Source organism: Hippocampus guttulatus, chromosome 4 (genome assembly GCF_054856545.1).
Source record: "Hippocampus guttulatus isolate MCC_2025c chromosome 4, RoL_Hgut_1.0, whole genome shotgun sequence".
Taxonomy (NCBI): Eukaryota; Metazoa; Chordata; class Actinopteri; order Syngnathiformes; family Syngnathidae; genus Hippocampus; species Hippocampus guttulatus.
The window spans coordinates 14,668,239-14,688,170 of record NC_141264.1 but is presented as its reverse complement, the minus strand read 5'-3'; the positions used below and the strand labels follow the sequence as shown (position 1 = coordinate 14,688,170).

Genomic DNA, 19,932 nt, shown 5'->3' with positions numbered 1-19,932 from the left:
GACATAAGATATGCAAGCTGCGAATGAAGCACCCAAAATAGACAACTGCAACTACTGGTAAGTGGAGATTAAGGAGCTCAGTAGTGCAAGGACTCACCTTTCCAGTGTGTCCCACGTGTACCCAGGCGCAAATGGGGTTAAAGGATGCCGTCCCACAGACGAAGAGATGGGTCTGGTTGTACTGTTGCAAAACCTTGATGTAGTTTGCGCACTCCATCTGTTGGAAGAATTTGGACAAATACATCACGGGGGGTGACGACATTGCATCATGGGGCTGTGTGATGGAGAAAAGTGTCATGGAAAAATGCCAGCTGTTTACTGCATTATCAATCATGTCAATAGGGCAGGTGAACCAGAGGTCAGTGAGCTGGAACCTTGATTGCGCTACTCTTCATAACCTACTCAACGTGTGGTGATTTACCAATACAATTCGGTAATATGTACTTATTGACATACTTTTTCCCGGCCCTTCATCAGGCATTCTTCTATTTGGAGTTCAGAACTGGCCCACTGGATCTGGAAAATGGTAAAGAGAACAAAAGAACAGTACGGCAATTATTGGCATTATTCAAAGTATGACTTCAGTTTTATACTTGGAGTCAAAATACTACCACTTCAATGTTTGAACATGCACATTCAAGCAGGTCACATGATCCAGTTACGGGTTTAAGAGTTCATTAGTCTTGGCTCGAGACTACCTCTCTGTGCTGCGTGTTAACCTGGTCCAGGCTGAGGGAGAATAGAGCATTCTTGGCCCCGATATAAAGCCTCTCGTGGCCCTCGTCCAGCAGCATGGTCTGGGGCTGAAGAGGCACTCCATTGCCCTGGAACACCCACGTCCTGTTTAACTGCCAAAGTTCTGTCGCAATAATATCAACACGAGACACTGAGGATTAACAAATATGATTATGGTAACGCTGCATCGGCGGTTTGTATTATATTTCAAATAGTGCAAAAGTTCCCATGCCCAGGTTATATATGGTTGATTGAATTTAAGAATGAATAGCCTTGTTCTGTCAATATCCATTCACTACATCACAGATTCACGCTTTAAAATTTTTTTTGTGATGAGTGCAATTTAAAATACAAGACTTTCAATCGAAGATGACTGTGACCTTTTGAGATGTCACACTGTCGCTTGCTGAATATTTTTATTTGATTTTTTACACTTTGGAATGTCATGAAATGGCTTCAAAAAATTGTTTTTTTTAACTTCCCAGTCATCTCATTGGTTGTGTAATTCTGCTGTCTGTATTTGTTTGACATATAATTCAGGGATCAAGGCTGCCCCTAAAATTGGAGACAGTGCGAGTACAATTTCCAACGACTGGTAAATCTACAGATTTTTTTTTTTTTGGGCAAACTTCTGCTCACGAAGTTACAAGCAGTCATACCCATGGATGCAACTGTAGAGTACAAATACGCTACAAATGAAATAATCACCAAAACATAAAGCATTATATCATCAATATACCGCATCTGACAAGGCCACCACTCCAAAAAAGTTTACATGTCCGACCCGGCAAAACTTTAACAACGAATGATAGCTAACAGGAGTATCAGTGCCTCGTTTCCCCCCCATATACAGTACATATGGAGACAGACAACCGTTTATGCTCAGATTTACACTGTCTTTAAGCTGAACCTGAACCAACGCTACCTGCAACCAAGTCAGGACGAATCCAATTCAATTGCAAATTTTGGGCTCTCATGTCACACTCTTGCACCTCTCTTACGTGAATATTTACTCTACAAATGAATTTAGAATGTGCGCCCCAAAAAATTTAAATTCGGGGTGGCTGTGTTCTGAGTAAAAATAAATAAATAAATAAATAAAACTGTAGCCCACGAAGCTCATGACACTGTGAAATGGAACTTGACTTTTAATGGTTAATCTCACTCACCTCCTACCGTCAGATGGATATCTGTCCTCAAGGAATACCAACTTGTAAATGTGGCCCATCTTTTGGAACGTTAGCGTTAAAGCCTCAGTGGCTATACAGTATGTCTGGACCATGAACACATGGGAAATAAAAGAGAATGGGTTCTGTTCTTTTATTATATTACTGTTCGTCAATTTTGGTGAGTAAGTGCTTTACTTTAACATTTTATTTTGTTGCTTCCTGCTGCAAAGTGCTCTGTAAATAAAGCTGTGTTGAGTTGATTGTGACTATATTAGATCACAGCTGGCGATGATACATCATCCAGAGAGTTCTTTTGTTTATGACCGATGCCCCTTAAACATTTTTTTTAAAATCTCATATGCAATTTATAGTAATGATTTTTTTTTTTTTAATCTGGTAGAACCCCCCCCCCCCCCCACACACACACACATGCACCCACAGTGTGTAACCACGTCGGTGAAATATGATTCACGAGTGTACAGATACGAATGATAGATAGGATTGCCTGGGTCACATCTCCACATATGTGGCACATGTTTCAAATTCAACATCTTCCCCCGAAGAATTACCCCTTTGCTATAACTCTTGGCATCTTTATATCCTGTCACTTCCTCCCATGTGGAAACCCTTTTGCTCTCAAGTGTGTCACATAATGCATGAATCCGCCAGTCATACACCGATAATCCAAGCTATGCAGTATGATGGTGTGTTATTAAGGAGTGGGAGAATGAGTTGCTTTTATTTTTTTGACGGTAGAATTTTATGCTAACGTGGATTGGTCGAGGTCTTGGTTTACCAAACTTGGGGAAAGTTTAAACATTGATGTATTTTTATAGTTCACCCGATGGAAAGTTACTGATCATTAAACAGGTGCAAACTGTTATGGAAAAGTGTTTGTTGATGTAAAAAGGCATTGTAGGCATTGTTCCCTTTCAGCTGCGAGCGTGACATTGATTGACATTGCTCACCATGGAATGTTCAGGGAGTTTGTGTGAATGCTCGGTTCCATGGAAAATTTGCAGAAACTTTGGTTGTAGGTGTAATATACAGTGTATGTCAATTTTCTGGCAACGTGCAATATCTTTGCAAGTTTTGGACCTCACAACGTATGGGAAGGAGCATACATGTGGATGAGAACACTCCCAACTGCATAAATTGAGTGGAGCGCCGCTCATGTGTTCAATATGCACAAAAGTGGATGCGTGCGCACGTGCGTCGGATGATCTGATCAAGCTTGACAGGCCGTTCCGCTAAACATGCTCTCCATGTGCTGCATGGGCACAGGGTGAAAATCAGCAGAAACACTTCCATGACTTTGAAGGTGAAGAGATTGAAAAGAAGTGATGCTGAGTCCAACGTGCTTCCTGCGAGTCTCAACAGCCCTTTGTTTGAAATAACTGAATTAACAAATATATAAAGCTTTCATTGTTCCCAAAAGGCCTGAACCAGGTGTCCATGTGAAGGGAAAATGGGTGACCTGGTATGTGTTAAATTTTAAATCATTTTCACTGGCAGGAAGGGATTTCATTTAAGCACGGGCCATGACCAGTCCTTAGACACCAGCACTCAATAAATGGATTTTAATTACTTCCGTTCTGGTGTGAGTGCATGTTATGCAGGGTTACACAAAAAAGAGTGTTGGCCTTGGTGGAGCTGTGTGAAATAACTTCACAAAATAAGTCACCATATGATTTCACAAAAAGTTGCCAAAAATATCGCGACACAGCCAAAAATAGAAGCATCTACAGTACATCATGACATATTTCATCACTGTCAAGCGGTGGTGTTGTACAAACATTTTTTGTCCCCCAAATTTCCGATGGCCAACCCTTCAGGGATTGACAAGTGTTTTCCCCGCTGGGAGTATATTTAATGCTGGTGCATAGATACAGTATCAAAACAGCTAGCAAAATAATACAGTTGCCTCTTTCAATTACCCAACCCATACTATCGGCCTATTTGAAATATATTATATTAGATGCTGAATCCAAAATCTTTGCGGGTGGGCGAATCAGAAGCCAACCCGAGAACCCCGACTCTACTATCGGTGTAAAAACACCCTGACATATTTAACTTTGACCGTAGCTTCCGTACTGATCTGCCGGATGTGTTTCTAATCCATTAAATTGTTCTGGTAGAACGATAATCCATGTCAATTTGAGCAAGGTCATTTTAGAATAGTGAGCATTAAGCACCTAGAAACCCTCTGGTTAATGTGCTGTACTTGCACTAAATGTCTCACTTATCTGGATCACAACAATGGGGGATCTTGTTCTGAGGTCTTGCTACCTGCTGAGGCTGCATGGGCTAATTGCTGGATTTTCTTTCCTATCGTCTGTATATTTTAGTGAAACTTGATCATGGGCATAGATGCAGGAGACCTTTATCCCATTTTCATATTTTAACCACAGGAAAATCCCATCACCATTTGTTTAAAATAGGATTAGGTATCCACAGTGGAGTAGATGAGTGCAAGTAGTACTTTGTTGCGATTAAGGAATAAATGTTGGAAAAACAAGAACTGTTTGTTTGAGTAGCACTGGGTCTGGAATTGCTGGGTGCTAGTGATTTTGGGTGGTGTGGCAAGTAGTCATACGCGCTCCCTGTAATTATCTAATCAGCACACAGGCAGACTCGCACCTCTTGTGGTCACTTCTCAGTTTGATGGAACTTGGCTGAAAGAGTGCATTCCATTCTGACATTTGAGTGTCAGTCGAGCTCACAAAACAAGGAACTCCTTTTTTGTTGTGCAGTCAAAATCTGCTAGCATTTATTCAGGTGACAGACATTGACGGCTATTTAAAGTGAAGCCTAAAACGGCACGCGTGCCAAAAGCGCTCGCTCGTCCACTTCTCACGTGTCTTGTTCAATAACAGCAATGGGATAATTGCCAATGACGTACCCACACAGGAAAAAAGCGGTGAAATGATCATGGAACAAGAGAAGGATGAGCAATGCAAGAAACTGAAATGAACGAACACGGAGAAAGACAAGTAAAGCAAAACAAAGAAGTGGCAGGGGTGGAGGTACATGGTGGCTCGGTTGTGGCTGTGGCTACCCCATGTCATTCTTTGGCCACCCCCGTGGCCAGCCCCACAGCCGGGGGGAAATTTCGAGATCTGTGATTTTTCTGGCATTTTCACATGGTTACAGTATTTATTCTTAGACCTTGATACACTGGCGCAAGTTACTTACATTGACTACATATTTAAAGAATAAATAATCAATACATCTGAATGCAAATTCGAAAATAATTAAAAAAAAACATTTCGATTCTTACAGTCAACATCAATCAAAATCCTTACATTCACCACACAGCAACCAAAGTATAAAGCAACATTTAGAATTGTGAAGAGTGAAGAGATTTTATTTATTTTTTGTCATTGTGCTTACATGAATTGAACAAATGAGCCATATGAGGTCTGAAAAATGGTGTCGGCCGTCGGTTAGAATTGATCACTCTGATGGGCTTTTAGCTAGCGAGCAGAATGAGCTCAAGGAGATTCTGAGGTAGTCAGAAAAAATCGAAGTAATCGCAAAGAAAATTTAATTATATACAGGAGTACATTATGCTCAGCAAAATGTTGCTTGATCCTGTTTGAGTATGGTTGTGCTGGGCATTGATCTGATCATGTGTGAATTTTCTTTCATGAAACCAGACTGTGGATGGTAAGATAAACAATAACACACACACACACACACATATGCTTATGCATATACACATAAAAATTTTGGTTAACAAGAATAAGATAAGATAAGATAAGACAACCTTTATTTGTCCCACACTGGGGAAATTTACAGTCTACAGCAGCAAGATTGTGGGTAGAAAGAAGAAATAAGAAAAACAAAGTGTTTGCATTCAAGAACATATCATAACAAGAAATGAATGGACAACGAAGGGAGAGAAAAAAAGGGATGAAAGTACAAAAATGTTATCAAGTGAGGGGTCAAAGAAAGGAATATATATCCCACTTTAAATATGAAAATAACTTGCTTATGGATCCGGAAGTTATATACTGATCGTCCCCAGTGATTATGTGAGGCTCAGCTACCAGGCTACTTTGAAGGGGCATAATAATAATAATAATTCATTTTTTATTTGATTAAAAATCGCCTGTCATGCCACCCAGGGACACTGTACAGACAATGAGGAAATACTGTTCAATATAAAAATAGATAAGAGAAGTATTATATAAAAACATAACATAAAATCACAAAACATGGGAAATGGAAGAATGAAGTGTTTTACGCAGTCCTGAACAGGTGTGTTTTAAACGGGACTTGAAAGTGCAGAGAGGTGTAATATAATAATAATAAAAATAATAATAATAATACATTACATCACATTTACAAAGGACTTTTCATTTCATCATCAAAAGTCTCAAAGTGCTACAAAACATGCTAAAAATCAGCTCAAACATTAAAAATAAATCTGAGAAAATAAAACTGTATTAACAGAAGTTTGGACAAGCTTGAAAGAGCAAAAAAGTCTTCGGGCCTTTTTAAAAGAGTCCAGAGGCTGAGCATTCCTTAGATGCTCTGGGAAGGCTGCTCCAGATGCGGTGGGCCGTGGAATTTTGTAAACGCCCTGCCTCCCATGGTTCGTAGATTTGTTTGGGGATGGTGGAGGAGGTTGGTGCCACGAGACCAGAGGTGCCGAGAGGATGTGTGCAGGGTGAGGAAGTCTTTGAGGTTGATTGGGGCATTACCATGGAGGCAGACGTGGATGAGGATTGCCATTTTCGAGTGAATGCTGGAGGTTATGGGGAGCCATTGGAGATTCTGATCAACAATGGTGACGTGTTCATGTTTGAAGACTTTCATAAGTTTCCGGGCAGCAGTGTTCTGGATTAATGTTAGGTAGGTTTTTGGGGGGAATACCAATGAGCAAACTAGTGTAGTAATCAAGTCTGGAGGCAACAAAGGTATGAATGAGTCTCTCAGCATCAGCAAAAGACATTAAAGGGCAGAGCTTGGAAATATTCTTGAGAAGGACGAAACAGGTGTTGTTCAGATGTTTGTTGTGAATACCAAAGGTCATATGAGGGGAGAGCTTTACACCAAGAATGGTGACGAGAGTGTGATGTCTTGACCAGAAAAAGAAACGGTGCTTTTGTTGGATGATTGGACCGCATTGGCGTATGCGTCTTTGCATTCTATATTTAATAAATGCAATAAAAGTAATTCAGTCAGAGGACGATGCTCATGACTGAATGTATAATTGGAGCTGTTCCAGTTGTTGAAAAGCGAGTGCTTGTCACCGCACATGCAAGCGCATCACTTCAATGGATATCAAGACATATGTCAAATAAATAAAACAAATGATTCAAACTCTAACTCATGATTGCCACCAATACAACGACAGCAGTTGTTGTGAGCGGCGCTTTCCGAAAAACGCCAAGACACCAGCATGAGTCTACATCCGCACGGTCATGCGGCCATCACCAGCGAAGCACGAAAGTGGGTTATTGAATCAAAACACGCAATCTGATGTTTCAACTTCAAGAGGCGATATTCCTGAGGGCAGCCTCTTGAGTGGGGAGGACGAAAGACATCTTTAAGTCTCTGGGGGACTGTGTGTACTGGCAGATTTGTCAGGGAAAGCCCTCATTCTAACATTGCTCCACCCAGAGTTCGTACATTTCATGAAGGTGCATTAAGTGGCAGTGGATTGGAAGGATCTGCGTAACCAAAAGTGTGCAGCAGCAGCATACTTTTTCTGACTTAAGAATATGACCCAAACTAAAGAAGAAAGGAAAATAGAGGAAAAGAACAAAAAGAAGTCATTGCACCACCTTTAAAAAAAAAAAAAAGATTGGCCATTTATTTTAACGAAGTTAAGCAACACTTTTGATCCGCGGCATGAGCGGTTCTACAGGTCGGCGGTCAGAGTTTTGAAACTGGGAACCGGAATTTCAAAAGATGACTGATTATGGGAGTATCAGAGTATTAGTCCTGGTTTCAATGTTTCTCGATGACTCGATTGCCACCCTTCTATATGAGAGAGATCCACTGCAATTCATTTTGATTGTTGAAATCGATGCGGGGGCAAATGTTTTGGACAAAGACCAATGATGTGGACAGTGCTTGAGTCTGGGCGCTGCCTGGTGCTTGGGACCTCATAAAAAGAAGGCAAGGAACTGGAAACTCTGAAAAGAAAGGGAAGGATGCCAGGAGGAAATAGGTCAGGAAGTCTGAATGAAACACAGCAATGAGAAAGAAATGGAGGATGAACCAAAGAAATAGGGGCAAACTAGAAAAGGGAAAAGATGCAGGAATTCCCTCCCTTCCAAGACAAAAATGCTTAGCAAAAGAATGTTTTATGGTGCGTTGAACTCATTGCTATGATTAACATGACGCACTCTTAATTTAAAACACAACAGGTGTGCGCCGTAATCACACTGCTCGGTCTCTCCTGTTATTATGTGCAGCTGTAGCCGCGTCTTGAACTGATGAAAAGGCAATGAAGGGGATTTCTGCATCTCTTTTCCCTGCGCTTCCTTCTCAAACTTTGCTTCCTGTCATCCAAAGCCAGTGAGGACTTTCTTTGCCACTAGCTAGAGACTTGAGAGGAGGTGGCGGAGGGTTTTCCACATTTGGCCGGGATCCCACATCAAATGGAAAGTACGTAGGGGAAAAAAAGGCTTTCCCCCCAAGGCGGACACTTTCATCCGATATGCGGTGAAAGAAGATGCAGACGATTCGGAGCTCTTCAATCCAAATAAACATTTGCATTTGTTTGGAGTTTGCAAGGAAACACTGAGACTACAACGTGTTTGCCAGTGAGCAACCTACTTTTTCACTCGCACGTCTCTCAGCGGACGGGGTGGAGGGATTTGAGGCACACAAACTAGGAGATCATAAAATCAAACTTTCACTCATCATTTCATCCACTTATAATGCCAGAGTTAAAATGAGCAAACTTTTTATGGAGTTTACTCACTGACTGAATGTCTGCTAGAAGACAAACAGGACCTGAAGACAGGGTGGAATGAGACAAACTCGGGCTATTCTGGAGGCCTGAGCATAAACGTGGTGTCCTGCAGAGTTCACCGGGTCTGCGGTGGGTTGCCATTATAGGCAAACAACCTTGTGCTCAGGAATCTCGCTTGTGTTTGTACGTGTGGTTGTGGGTGATGTCACATTGTGAGATTATTAGCCCATCCCAGTAGAATTCCAATTATTACATTTTTTTTTAAACGACTTGAACTAATTTCAACCTATCTCTTACTTGTCCGTGATGTCAGTGTCCAAACCAGAATGAATGTGATAACAGCCTTCCTGTGACAAACGATAATGTTCATTTTATGTCCCTTTCAGTTGTACCAGTGTGTTGTAAATCAAATTACAGTGATCCCTCGCTATTTCGCGGTTCGTTTATCGTGGCCTTGGTGCATCGCGGATTTTTTCAAACATATTCATAATTTTTTTTTAAAAAAGCGAAAATGCTGCATAAAGTCCGCGAGAGGCAGTGAAAGTTAGCAAAAGAACAGCAAGTCACATAGAGCAACATATACAGTACTACATACATGTGTTTACTGTATTTCGTTATTCATACACTAACCTAACCTCACTTATACATGTTTAAATATATTAGTATACAGCATTAAGTAATGTTAATTACTACAAACATGCATGTATACCATTAAATTTGGCCTTATAAATATTATTTATACTCGTACACATGTACATATACATATAGGGGGGGGGGGTTCGTGACTTCGCGGATTTTCATCTATCGCGGGTGGTTTTGGTCCCCATTGACCGCGATAAATAGTTACTGTACCGTATTTTCCAAACTATAAGGAGCTCTGGCGTATAAGGCGCACTTTCAATGAATGGCTTCTTTTCAAACTGTTTTCATATATATGGCGCACCGCACTATAAGGCGCACAGAATAGAAGTAACGATAGTTGCGTTATGCATCCACTAGCTGGAGCTACTCTAAAGGGAAGACAATACAATACAGATGTATTTATATCGAGCTTTCACAACCGCTCCAGCTCTTAACAGAACATTTAAAATACTATGTCAAGAAATCCTAATCTTGGTCCATACATAAGGCGCAATGGATTATAAAGTGCATTGTCGGCTTTTGAGAAAATTGAATGCTTTCAGGTGTGCCTTATAGTGCAGAAAATATGGCACATGTTTCAACGAAGCTCAAGAGAGCATTGAATTTTTCATTGCAATAAGCGACCAATGTCAAACGGGTAATTAAATCACCTAAGCTCAGCATGCAGCGTCTAACTCGTTTTCACCATTTTTTGAGTCTTCGGAACAAAGCGAATGACAGGGAAATATACTATGTGTTGCAGGACGTGCCTGGCAGTCTATTGGTTGCTTGGCGGCACTCTTTCATTAAATAAAGTCTAAATTGTCACGGAGAGACAAATTGTCATCAAGCGGAAATACAAGATTGATTCAACCAGTTCTACATTAGGCTGCTTTTAAAGAAGACGAAAGAACAGATTTCCCCAAAAGTAAGAGTCACCAGATTTTCATTTTGTTGCCTCATTCATACGTACACTATGTTCTGTAAAACAGGGATAGGTGCAGTTAATTTGTGTTCCTAATCCAAGTGAAATGCCCCTATCCTCTTCACAGCCAAAAAGTATGTTGTTAAACTCAGTCGTCAAGGGTCCAAAACCAGTTGAGGGTACCAGCCGTTGTACACCGTTGTGCTCTCTTTGGGAGTGCAAATGTAGTCTGTGAAGGCTGCGGTAATTTTGCCTTCACACCATGGTCCACTTCTTGTTTTTTTTTTTCACGGGGAAAAGGTCAAACAGAACATTGGAGCTTCACCAGCTGCCTCCCCCCATGACACCTGATTAATGAACATGCATACACAGTGGGAGGGCAACTGTTGCGAGATACACACAGAAACAAATGAGGCAGAGAGAGGTAAACCAAGGGAGGTGTGCTGAATATATCATTTTGCCTTTGTCATCCCTAGGAAGTGGGATTCAAATGTCAAACTTCCATTTTGCCAGAAGGTTAACATGTACCATTCAAATTTATTTGACTTCACTTCATCTTCTATACTGTATTTATTAAAAAAAAATCACAATTAAAAAAAAAACCTGATCCTCTATTGATTTGAAGAACGCCACAGAGGCATTCCCCATCCTGGAGCAAAGTGGATGCCTCATCATTTTCAAAGCTACATGTCATTTTGTCGGCAGTGGCAAGTCTGAAATTACAGCTCAGACAGGCAGGCAGGCTTCATTCCACTATAATTACTACCTGACTAATCTCAGCCTATTGTAACCAAGCATAATCGTTTACTCTGCTTGATGACATGTCATGCAACGTTTAACTTGAAAGATAAACTGCACATGAGGTATAAGACCCTGACCAAACCATTTGTGACAAGCCGGCATTATTTCTATATCCTGCCTTAGAGTCGCATATTTCTGAGTGCAATATCTGTTTGAGGCAAATATCGCGGCAGGACATCATGACTTAGTGTTGCCATGGTCACATGGACATCCATTTGTTGTGTGGCCCTTTGGGCGGGGTGCACAGTCAATGAATTCAAAGACACTGCTGGAGTAAATAAACGTAAAAACGTAAACGTAAAAGTAAAAACACCAAACCTTCAGCAGCATATTAACGAGGTCATAGACAACATGTGTAAAACGCTACTTTACCCAAGCCTGGCCAGCTAACTGGCAGCCTGCAATAACCCTGCCAGATGCTCCATGTGAAACGTTTCATTATCATCGCAATTTATGACTCTTGGAGGGGAGAGGGGGGGAGCAAAAAAAAAAAAAAACAACTAATGCAGTCTCGAATATTTGCAATTGCTCTTCTAATTCAGAGTGTTGAAGGTAGACCAAAATAAATCGTGAATTAACGAAAAAAAAAAAAAACGAAAGTAAGGAGCAGGATATGATTAGCGTTTGAGGAGGTTTAGATGCTGCCTCGTCAAATATTCGGGTTAGCTTCTGCTCTAAATACAGTGTGGAATCTTGGATGTTTGCTTAGTACACCGGTATGATTGATGCAGAAACTTGGAATGTCTACGGTTTTGCGGTTACCTCAAACGAATCTGTCTCAAAACACATTGAGAAAGAAAGGGTGGAGATAACAGTGAACGTGAACATGCAAGGCATGCAATTATTTGCTTGCTCGCAAGGTCATCCAATACAGATATGCAGATCTGCCCCGAGGAATTCATGTGCAGAAGCCGACAGAAACTTGATGATTCCTATTCGTCCAAGAGGTTGACACGTACAAGGTTTCAGTGCTCTGACAGTACAGTATAAAGATTCTCAGGGCGTAGAATCAATCACAACTGTACAGTTAATTTTCTTTGGAGACATTTCGCCTCTTGTCCGAACTGACTCAGTTCATACATAGAGGCTAGGTAGGACTGATGTGAAAGCCCGACTGTTTGTTATCTCACTTTTTTTGGATGCAAAATAAAAGCCGTTAAGCTGGATTCATCCTCTTTAATATTCCTCTCATTTATAAGAATAGCTGAAAAAGCACCTGAAGCCCAAAAGGATGTGTTGTTTGTTTATTCATTGGCGCCTAACTTTATTGAGTCTCTTTGGAAAGGATAAAAGGGACTGCATTGTTTGTGGGAGACAGACGGTTTAGGAAGTGCCCTCCTCTGTTTTAGAGATGGTTTCACCACCTAAACATAGACGGCCTATCTTGTAAATCGCTCCAATTGTCAAGTACAAATATTCCCTCCACATTAGTCTTGTCCATCATTCGCAGAGCTGACACCGGATCCATCCACACAAGTTATGATAGCAGATGTTATTGTAATATTTTTCTATATGCTGAGGGAGAACGTTTGGATCTCATCTCAGCGCACTCCCCTGAACTGCATCCAAGCCACCAGTTTATGAAAAGGTCAGGTCTCCCCGCGCGCATGAGTGGGACTTTTCAATTTGGGGAAAAAATACAGTAGGCATCCACTTACAGACCGCAGCAATGAGCAATGGATCCAGACACACACACACACACACACACACACACACACACACACACACACACACACACACACACACACACACACACACACACACACACACACACACACACAACAACAACTCAGTCTCCATGAAGCTAAGACAGACATTGCAGTTTGGGTTGTTTACTAAAGAGCATGTGAATGTAGCTGACAGCGATCTTCAGTCTTGTTTTATGAGCAGAGGCTTGTGTATGTCTGTTTTCCTTTTTGACAACAGTGGATCAAAGAGACTTTCATATACCATGCACACAGTGCTTACACATTATGATCCTGACCTAAATTTGAAGAATAAGTAGGCTAAACGTCACCACCGGAACTGGGGACTGAACTTCACATCCTTTACAAATTCAAACTCCCACCCAGACTTTGCTTAAATCTAAGAGTTCCCGCGATGGCGCCGTGTCTGGGATTTCAACAGGTACAGCTTTACATTCAACTAAATGCTTTATTTGTTAATATAACTGCAACTAATACAGTGTGTGCATATTGTGGTGAGCTAAACTGGCATCCATGAAATGCTTACTTAAGATATTAGTCTAGCTCAGAGGTGGGCAAACTACGGCCCGCGGGCCGAATCCGGCCCGTTGGTCTTTTTAATCTTGCCCGCCGAAGGTCGGTCCACAATTAAGGTTCGATGTGAATGATTGCATTCATTTCAATTGGACTTGTAATGACAGGCATTTCACCGCCAGGTGGTGCATTGACTTGAAGTTGCAGAACACAGGGAGGGGGGGTGGGATCTTTTCGACCACCTAGGACCTCTGTATCGCTCTCCTTCTACTGGTCTGATCACAACCCATCTGCAGAAATGCACAGGCTAAAATAGGTCATCAACAACACTGTCGTCATTTAAAAAAAGTATATTAATACTTTCATGCTTTTGTTCTGTTGATGTTTGATATGGACTGTCAACAAATGCAGTTTATTTTTTTAATGTACCATAGCTCGTGCCGACCTGGCCCTTCTGTCAAATTTTAAAAGTCAATGCGGCCCCCGAGCCAAAAAGTTTGCCCACCCCTGGTCTAGCTCCATCTTAAAATGATGTAGCTAGCCAATCAAAAGACAGCTAAAGATTGAGAGTAACGGATAAAGCTTAACCTGAGCAGATGAAGACTGGACAGCCGCGGGAGCAAGCCTTGTAAAATAAATCTATAGAAAGAAATCCTGGCCCCGCCTTCCCAAATTCAATTTCAGACCAAAATTAACTCGATGGCATGTAACCTGACTGTGATTTTTCTTCTTCTTTCCAGGAAAAGCCAGAGCTCTCTGCCCTTGAGGAGCTATTTGAAATATGACGAGAACATTCTTCAGCATCACAGAGAAGGTTCAAGATGAGGTATAGCTTTACAGAGGTCTGCCATCTACTTAAGTGAATCCAGTGAGCAGGTTATTGGAATGTGAGGGATACTCTGCCAACGCTATCAAACATGATGGCAAGATATCTTAGTGTGCAAGAATCATCCCCACTTTCAGAGCGTATACATTTTCCACTCTGACAACACCGTCCGCCAGGAGTGGGCTTGTTTGTCCAGGGAAAGCAGACATTTTTGTGAAGGAGAAGAAAAACTGCCAATTAGACACTGACCTGACACGTACAATTCTTCTTTTGCAATGAAAATTGTTTGACTTGATGTTGGGAAAGTGCTTTAAGAAAAAAAATCAAAGCTATTAAAAAAATAAATCCCATTATGTAACACACTGTGTCATGTAATTTTTTGTTTGTTAGATATTGATCATATCAACTTGGTATAGAAAATAGCATTCAGGAACTGGAACGGGTTCCAGTACGAAAAACCAGCGGCACTAGAAATCATGCTCGGTTACTGACGTTTTTCTTTTGTTTAGTTTATATTTATAACCTAGAAGTGTTTTTTTTTAAAATAAAATGCTTACTGTGTATTTGATATGACTGGAATTTTGTGATAACCTCGATGATACGTTATGACTTGCATACAGTATGAATTTGATTTAAGGAAGGGAACATTGTTTTAATAGAGGGCTGCTGTACTTGTCTTGCACTCACTTTTTAAAATTGCCCGACCCCTACCTTTATGCAAAAGTCGACACGAATCATGCAGCACAGATGAATAAACATTGCACTGCTTCACAAATGTAACTACTGACTCCCATTTTTTTTCTTATAAAAAAGTACAGCAGCATTTTGTGTTTATAAGTTATTGACCGTTCAAATTCCACACCTATATCCAACTATGACTAACAGGCTTATGTGGAATTACCCCTCTGTTGCTATAGCGATCAAAGAAATGTGTGAGAAAATGACAGTGTTTACTCTGCAAAGACTAAATACCGCATCACCGTCACCAAGTGAACCAGACCGTTTGTAATGCATATCACAAAGTACGCAGGCACATCTACCTTCATTAACTTCAATTCCCATTGCTAATTACCTCCGCCACTGTGGAATTAAAGACAGCCTTGTTGTGGATTCTCCGCCCTAATGGCTGTACAATACAAACAAGGAGCTGCTTCTTTATTGGATCAAGGGATGAAAACGGATAAGCGACGCAATATATGGATGCCAGCGTAGGAATAAGTCTTATGAGGAACACGTTGAGATGACAATCTGGGGTTTCATTTTGCGGAACCAAGTGTGACTCACGGCGGCTGTGGATTTCACTTCCTTTCTTCCTGCAACTTGTTTGATCTTGTGAGCAGTGGAATGGGTCACTTTACATGCCAACTTACTTGAGTAATTGGGGTACAATGGGGAAATCCGAAATCTTCAACTTTCTGAGAGGATCAGTGAAGGATTTTTCAATTGCCTTGCTCGGAAATTTTAACAGGCATTTTCCGTAGGCGGGCGGCACGATAGTCGACTGGTTAGCACGTCCACCTCACAGTGTGGAGGTGCCGGTTAGATTCTGGCTCCGTTCTTCCCATGTGGACTTTGCATGTTCTCCCCTGTGCCTGCGTTGGTTCTCTCCGGGCACTCCGGTTTCCTCCCACATTCCCAAAACATGCATGGCAGGTCAATGAAACACTCCCGAGGTGTGAGTGTGAGAGTGAATGGTTGGTTGTCTATGTGTGCCCTGCGATTGGCTGGCAACCAGTTCAGGGTAGCCTCCACCTACTGTCTGAAGACAGCTGGGATAGGCTCCAGCACGCCCGCGACCCTTGTGAGGATAAGCGGATTAGAGAATGGATGGATGGAGGGATGGATGGATGGATAAATGGATGGATGGATGTCTGTCGGCTTTGATGTAGCCCGAGAATTAGTACAGGAAGTCCCCAGCATTTTCAAACCCCCATTTCTATTGAGAAGTTTTTATTTGTTCTTGGAAGACCGTAAGGCAAGATGGTGGATGCAAAATTCTATTAAATGTAGTGTTTAACAAATGTGTTGTTGTGCCACATCTGCACTAAATTGGCAGCATTAGAACTGTCAAAATACTTTTGTGTGTTACTATAAAATACACAATGATGTAGAATTTCTTCAACTGAATTTATATAAATTGCATGTGAATTTTTTTAATTCACTTTATGATGCTGAGTGATCTCGTGGTTCAGTAAGGTGTAAACCTATGAACATTTGACTGCAGAGCAGAGCGCAGTAGTTGAGCAACACTAGGCGTCTGTGCTGATCGCAAAGTACTGTAATTGCTTGGTAGGCTGCTGGCGCTACAGTGCTTAGCGCTTTGGTCTTTACTGACCCAACACTGCTGGATCTGTGCAGTAGCAATCACAACATGGTGGTCATAGACAGATGGAGTGATGTTCCGCTGAACTGCTTTTCATGATTCAACATATTTTGATACTGTGTTAAATCCTAGTTTGGTGAAACTCGCCAACGCAGACGAAGGTGCAGACGTAGGCGCATACGTCTTATTCTGCTGACTGTCGCTAACAAATCTAGCACTACTGTTATCAGATTTGCGATTGAATGAGCAAGTTGGGGACTGTGAGCAGAGTGAGTAATTGTGAAGTTTGGCCGCAGAGGTTTGAGTGAGCAACTCGTTGTTTTGTGTGTATTTATCGTGTGCATCGTCTCATTTAGGGACGCAACAATACAATAGAGATATTATATATTATTATATATTATATATTATATATAGGGGCGGCCCGGTAGTCCAGTGGTTAGCACGTCGGCTTCACAGTGCAGAGGTACCGGGTTCGATTCCAGCTCCGGCCTCCCTGTGTGGAGTTTGCATGTTCTCCCCGGGCCTGCGTGGGTTTTCTCCGGGTACTCCGGTTTCCTCCCACATTCCAAAAAACATGCATGGCAGGCTGATTGGACGCTCTAAATTGTCCCTAGGTGTGAGTGTGGGCGTGGATGGTTGTTCGTCTCTGTGTGCCCTGCGATTGGCTGGCAACTGATTCAGGGTGTCCCCCGCCTACTGCCCGAAGACGGCTGGGATAGGCTCCAGCACCCCCCGCGACCCTAGTGAGGATCAAGCGGTTCAGAAAATGGATGGATGGATGGATATTATATATATTATATCATACGTTTTGTAGACAGCGATTTGCCACAAAAATACAAAACAAATTTTTTTTTGCCACAATACAGAAAATTGCAAATTTGCGAGGTATAATGGAGGATAACACCCCCACCCCCCAAAAACTGTGAATGGGTGAATTTTTGAATGCCACACAACCGATAAGTGGGGTTCTGCTCTTTACCATTCTTTCATTTCTTTTTCATTCTGTAATCTTGTCTCCATGATGGATGGATGGATGGATGGAACACTCTTAAAACTAATTTTCACCCTGAGACATTCAGATTCAGATTCAGACATGAGGAGCTTTTTAAACAGATGGACTTCAGGAACTTTTCTGTGACATTTGTTTGCTCATCTCTGCCACTTAGGCAACAAACAAAATCATATGCTTGACCAGTGTTTCCCATTCGGGGGTATGTGAGCACATTGCTGGGTGTAATTGGAAACATTTAATAATCTATTCCCCAGATCAATAACTTATGCCACAGCCGTTCCAAAATCACAACAGGGTGGTGTCAATACAATACAATATATCCTGATTTGTATAGGGCTTTCACAACAGCAGCAGCTGTAACAAAGCGCTTACATACATACACGTCTCTCATGAAAGCTCTGGTGACTGATGAGAAATAAATTAAATGTTTCATTCCTGACATTTGAAGTTTAAACGCCTGTTTATGATGATTTATTTTTTGTGGTAAATGCAATAAAAGTAATGTATAATCGTGTTTGTACTTCATTTTGATTCACATTTTTTCAATCTACATTATTTTCCAGGTAACAGTATGGTGACGATATAAAAATGTTCTACTTTTGGAGAATCATCAAAACTTAAAGTATGAGTATGTGGGTACTCGTAATATGCCGAAAAATAAATTGGTTGGTACGCGAGCCATAAAAAGGTTGGGAACCATTGCACTGGACAACACACTGCACATTTCTTACCTTTATGTGAGAGCCGTATTCTGGGATAACCGCTGTTGGCTGTGTAAACTGTGTTCGGAACCAAATACAATATCATCAGTGCCAAAAAGATGATCCTCAAGCAGTTCTCCATCCTCTTAAGAAACAAGCTCCACATTCATCGACAAGGAAAGCCTGCAAAGGACGCTAAACCCCGAGCATCAGTGGAAAATGATTACTAAAGTATCTTGGCGAAAACTAAGAAAAATGAGTCTTCTTGAAAGTAACGGTCCAATTATGGATCGTCATCACAGCTTGCGCTGCTGCTTCCTCACAGTCTCCTTTCTCTGTAATAGCAGTCTGCTGGCCGCATCCACCCACAAGCTTGGTGGACAGCGCTGATTATTTTCTCACTTGCTTTTTAGTCACCGGGGAGAAGAGAGGTCCAGTTGTTGCCTTCATGCTGCAGTGCCTACTGCTCTCCATATGTTGGTACGTCTCTTTGTTTGCCTTAATGTTGAATCGGATGCGCTTTTTCCCATTCCAAAGGGAGCAAGAAAAAAATTTAAAAATAGCGAGAGAATCCCACACAGCTGATCAACAAAACTGCATTGCATTAGTCTTTCCCAGCAAGCAGAAAGCGCTGTAGTGTGTCTCTTCCACTTGAGTCCTCTGAGTCAGTCAATCTCTGGACAGGAGCCCTGCAGGAACGCCTGAGCAAGAGAGGGGAGGAGTAGGGAGCCTCACGCCGGGCGTGCGCTCGCGATGAACAAAGTGAAGCTGTGAAGCTGTAAGGCTCTGCTCAAACAGGAAGGGAGGATCCCCAAATCTCACCTCAAAACTGAGTCAGTAAAGATAATTGCCAGCACCACTACCAATCTGGCCACGTGCCATTGTGTAATGACTGCTTTGCTGCTGGCTGGAGAAAATGCCTGCAACCGTGTCAACTGTTTGTAAAGTGCCTCGTCGCTTGGGGGCAGCTGGTTTCAGCGAGGTCGTTTGTCCCGATGAGGAGCTGTGCTTTGAGGAACACCGCCAGGTTGTCCTCTCCCGTGTACCTCACACTTTCACCACTTCCTTTTACACTCCTGCCTTCAGTATGTCAACACAGGCCTCAGCCAATATTGTGGCTCTGCACACTTTGCCTTGTTGTCCTGTATGTGGTGCCACAAAGACACTGTCGCACAGTTGGCGTGGAATTTCAAGTGGAAGGTGGTCTTGTGGCAAGGATCTCGCACTTAATTTTTTTTCTCTTTCTCTCTTCCCATCTAAAGACTTTTTTTTTTTTTTAGAAACCCAACTGTGAGGTTTTCATGCTCGTTATCCCTTTTGCTGCCCTATCTTTTAAATTATAATGGTAGTTATTTGTTTCTTGAAAATGAACTTGTCAAAGAGTTGTGCTTAAACTTGGCATTCTTGGACATTTTACATCAGCAACAGAGCATTTCTGGCATGTTTGAGGAAGGTGTCACGGCAGGGCAAGCTTTTTTTTTTTAACAAGAGTGCCTTGTTGTTCACTTTCAGGCAGAGTTAACACTACTGTTGGATTGGTGACTTTCCGGTTGTTTACTGTTTTTTTTTTTTTTTGTATTCACACTGGTGTATGGACGGATGAATTTCTAACTGCAGTGCCCATCCGAATGTGTTGGACCAATTCTTTTGTATATGCAGGAGACTG

The 19,932-nt window shown here is 41.7% G+C and overlaps 1 protein-coding gene across 1 annotated transcript in view; it reads right to left on the bottom strand.

Moving 5' to 3' along the window:
* Positions 1-18,878, bottom strand: part of sema3e (sema domain, immunoglobulin domain (Ig), short basic domain, secreted, (semaphorin) 3E) — a 33,549-nt gene extending 14,671 nt beyond the window's left edge. Inside the window, exons 1-4 of the mRNA XM_086109507.1 lie at positions 18,297-18,878; positions 699-859; positions 457-516; positions 98-217 (exon numbers count right to left, since the gene is read on the bottom strand). Of these exons, the coding sequence (XP_085965633.1) occupies positions 98-217; positions 457-516; positions 699-859; positions 18,297-18,432 (477 nt within the window). The 5' untranslated portion in view covers positions 18,433-18,878. The remainder of the gene's footprint in view (positions 1-97; positions 218-456; positions 517-698; positions 860-18,296) is intronic.
* Between the last annotated feature and the right edge of the window lie 1,054 nt (positions 18,879-19,932).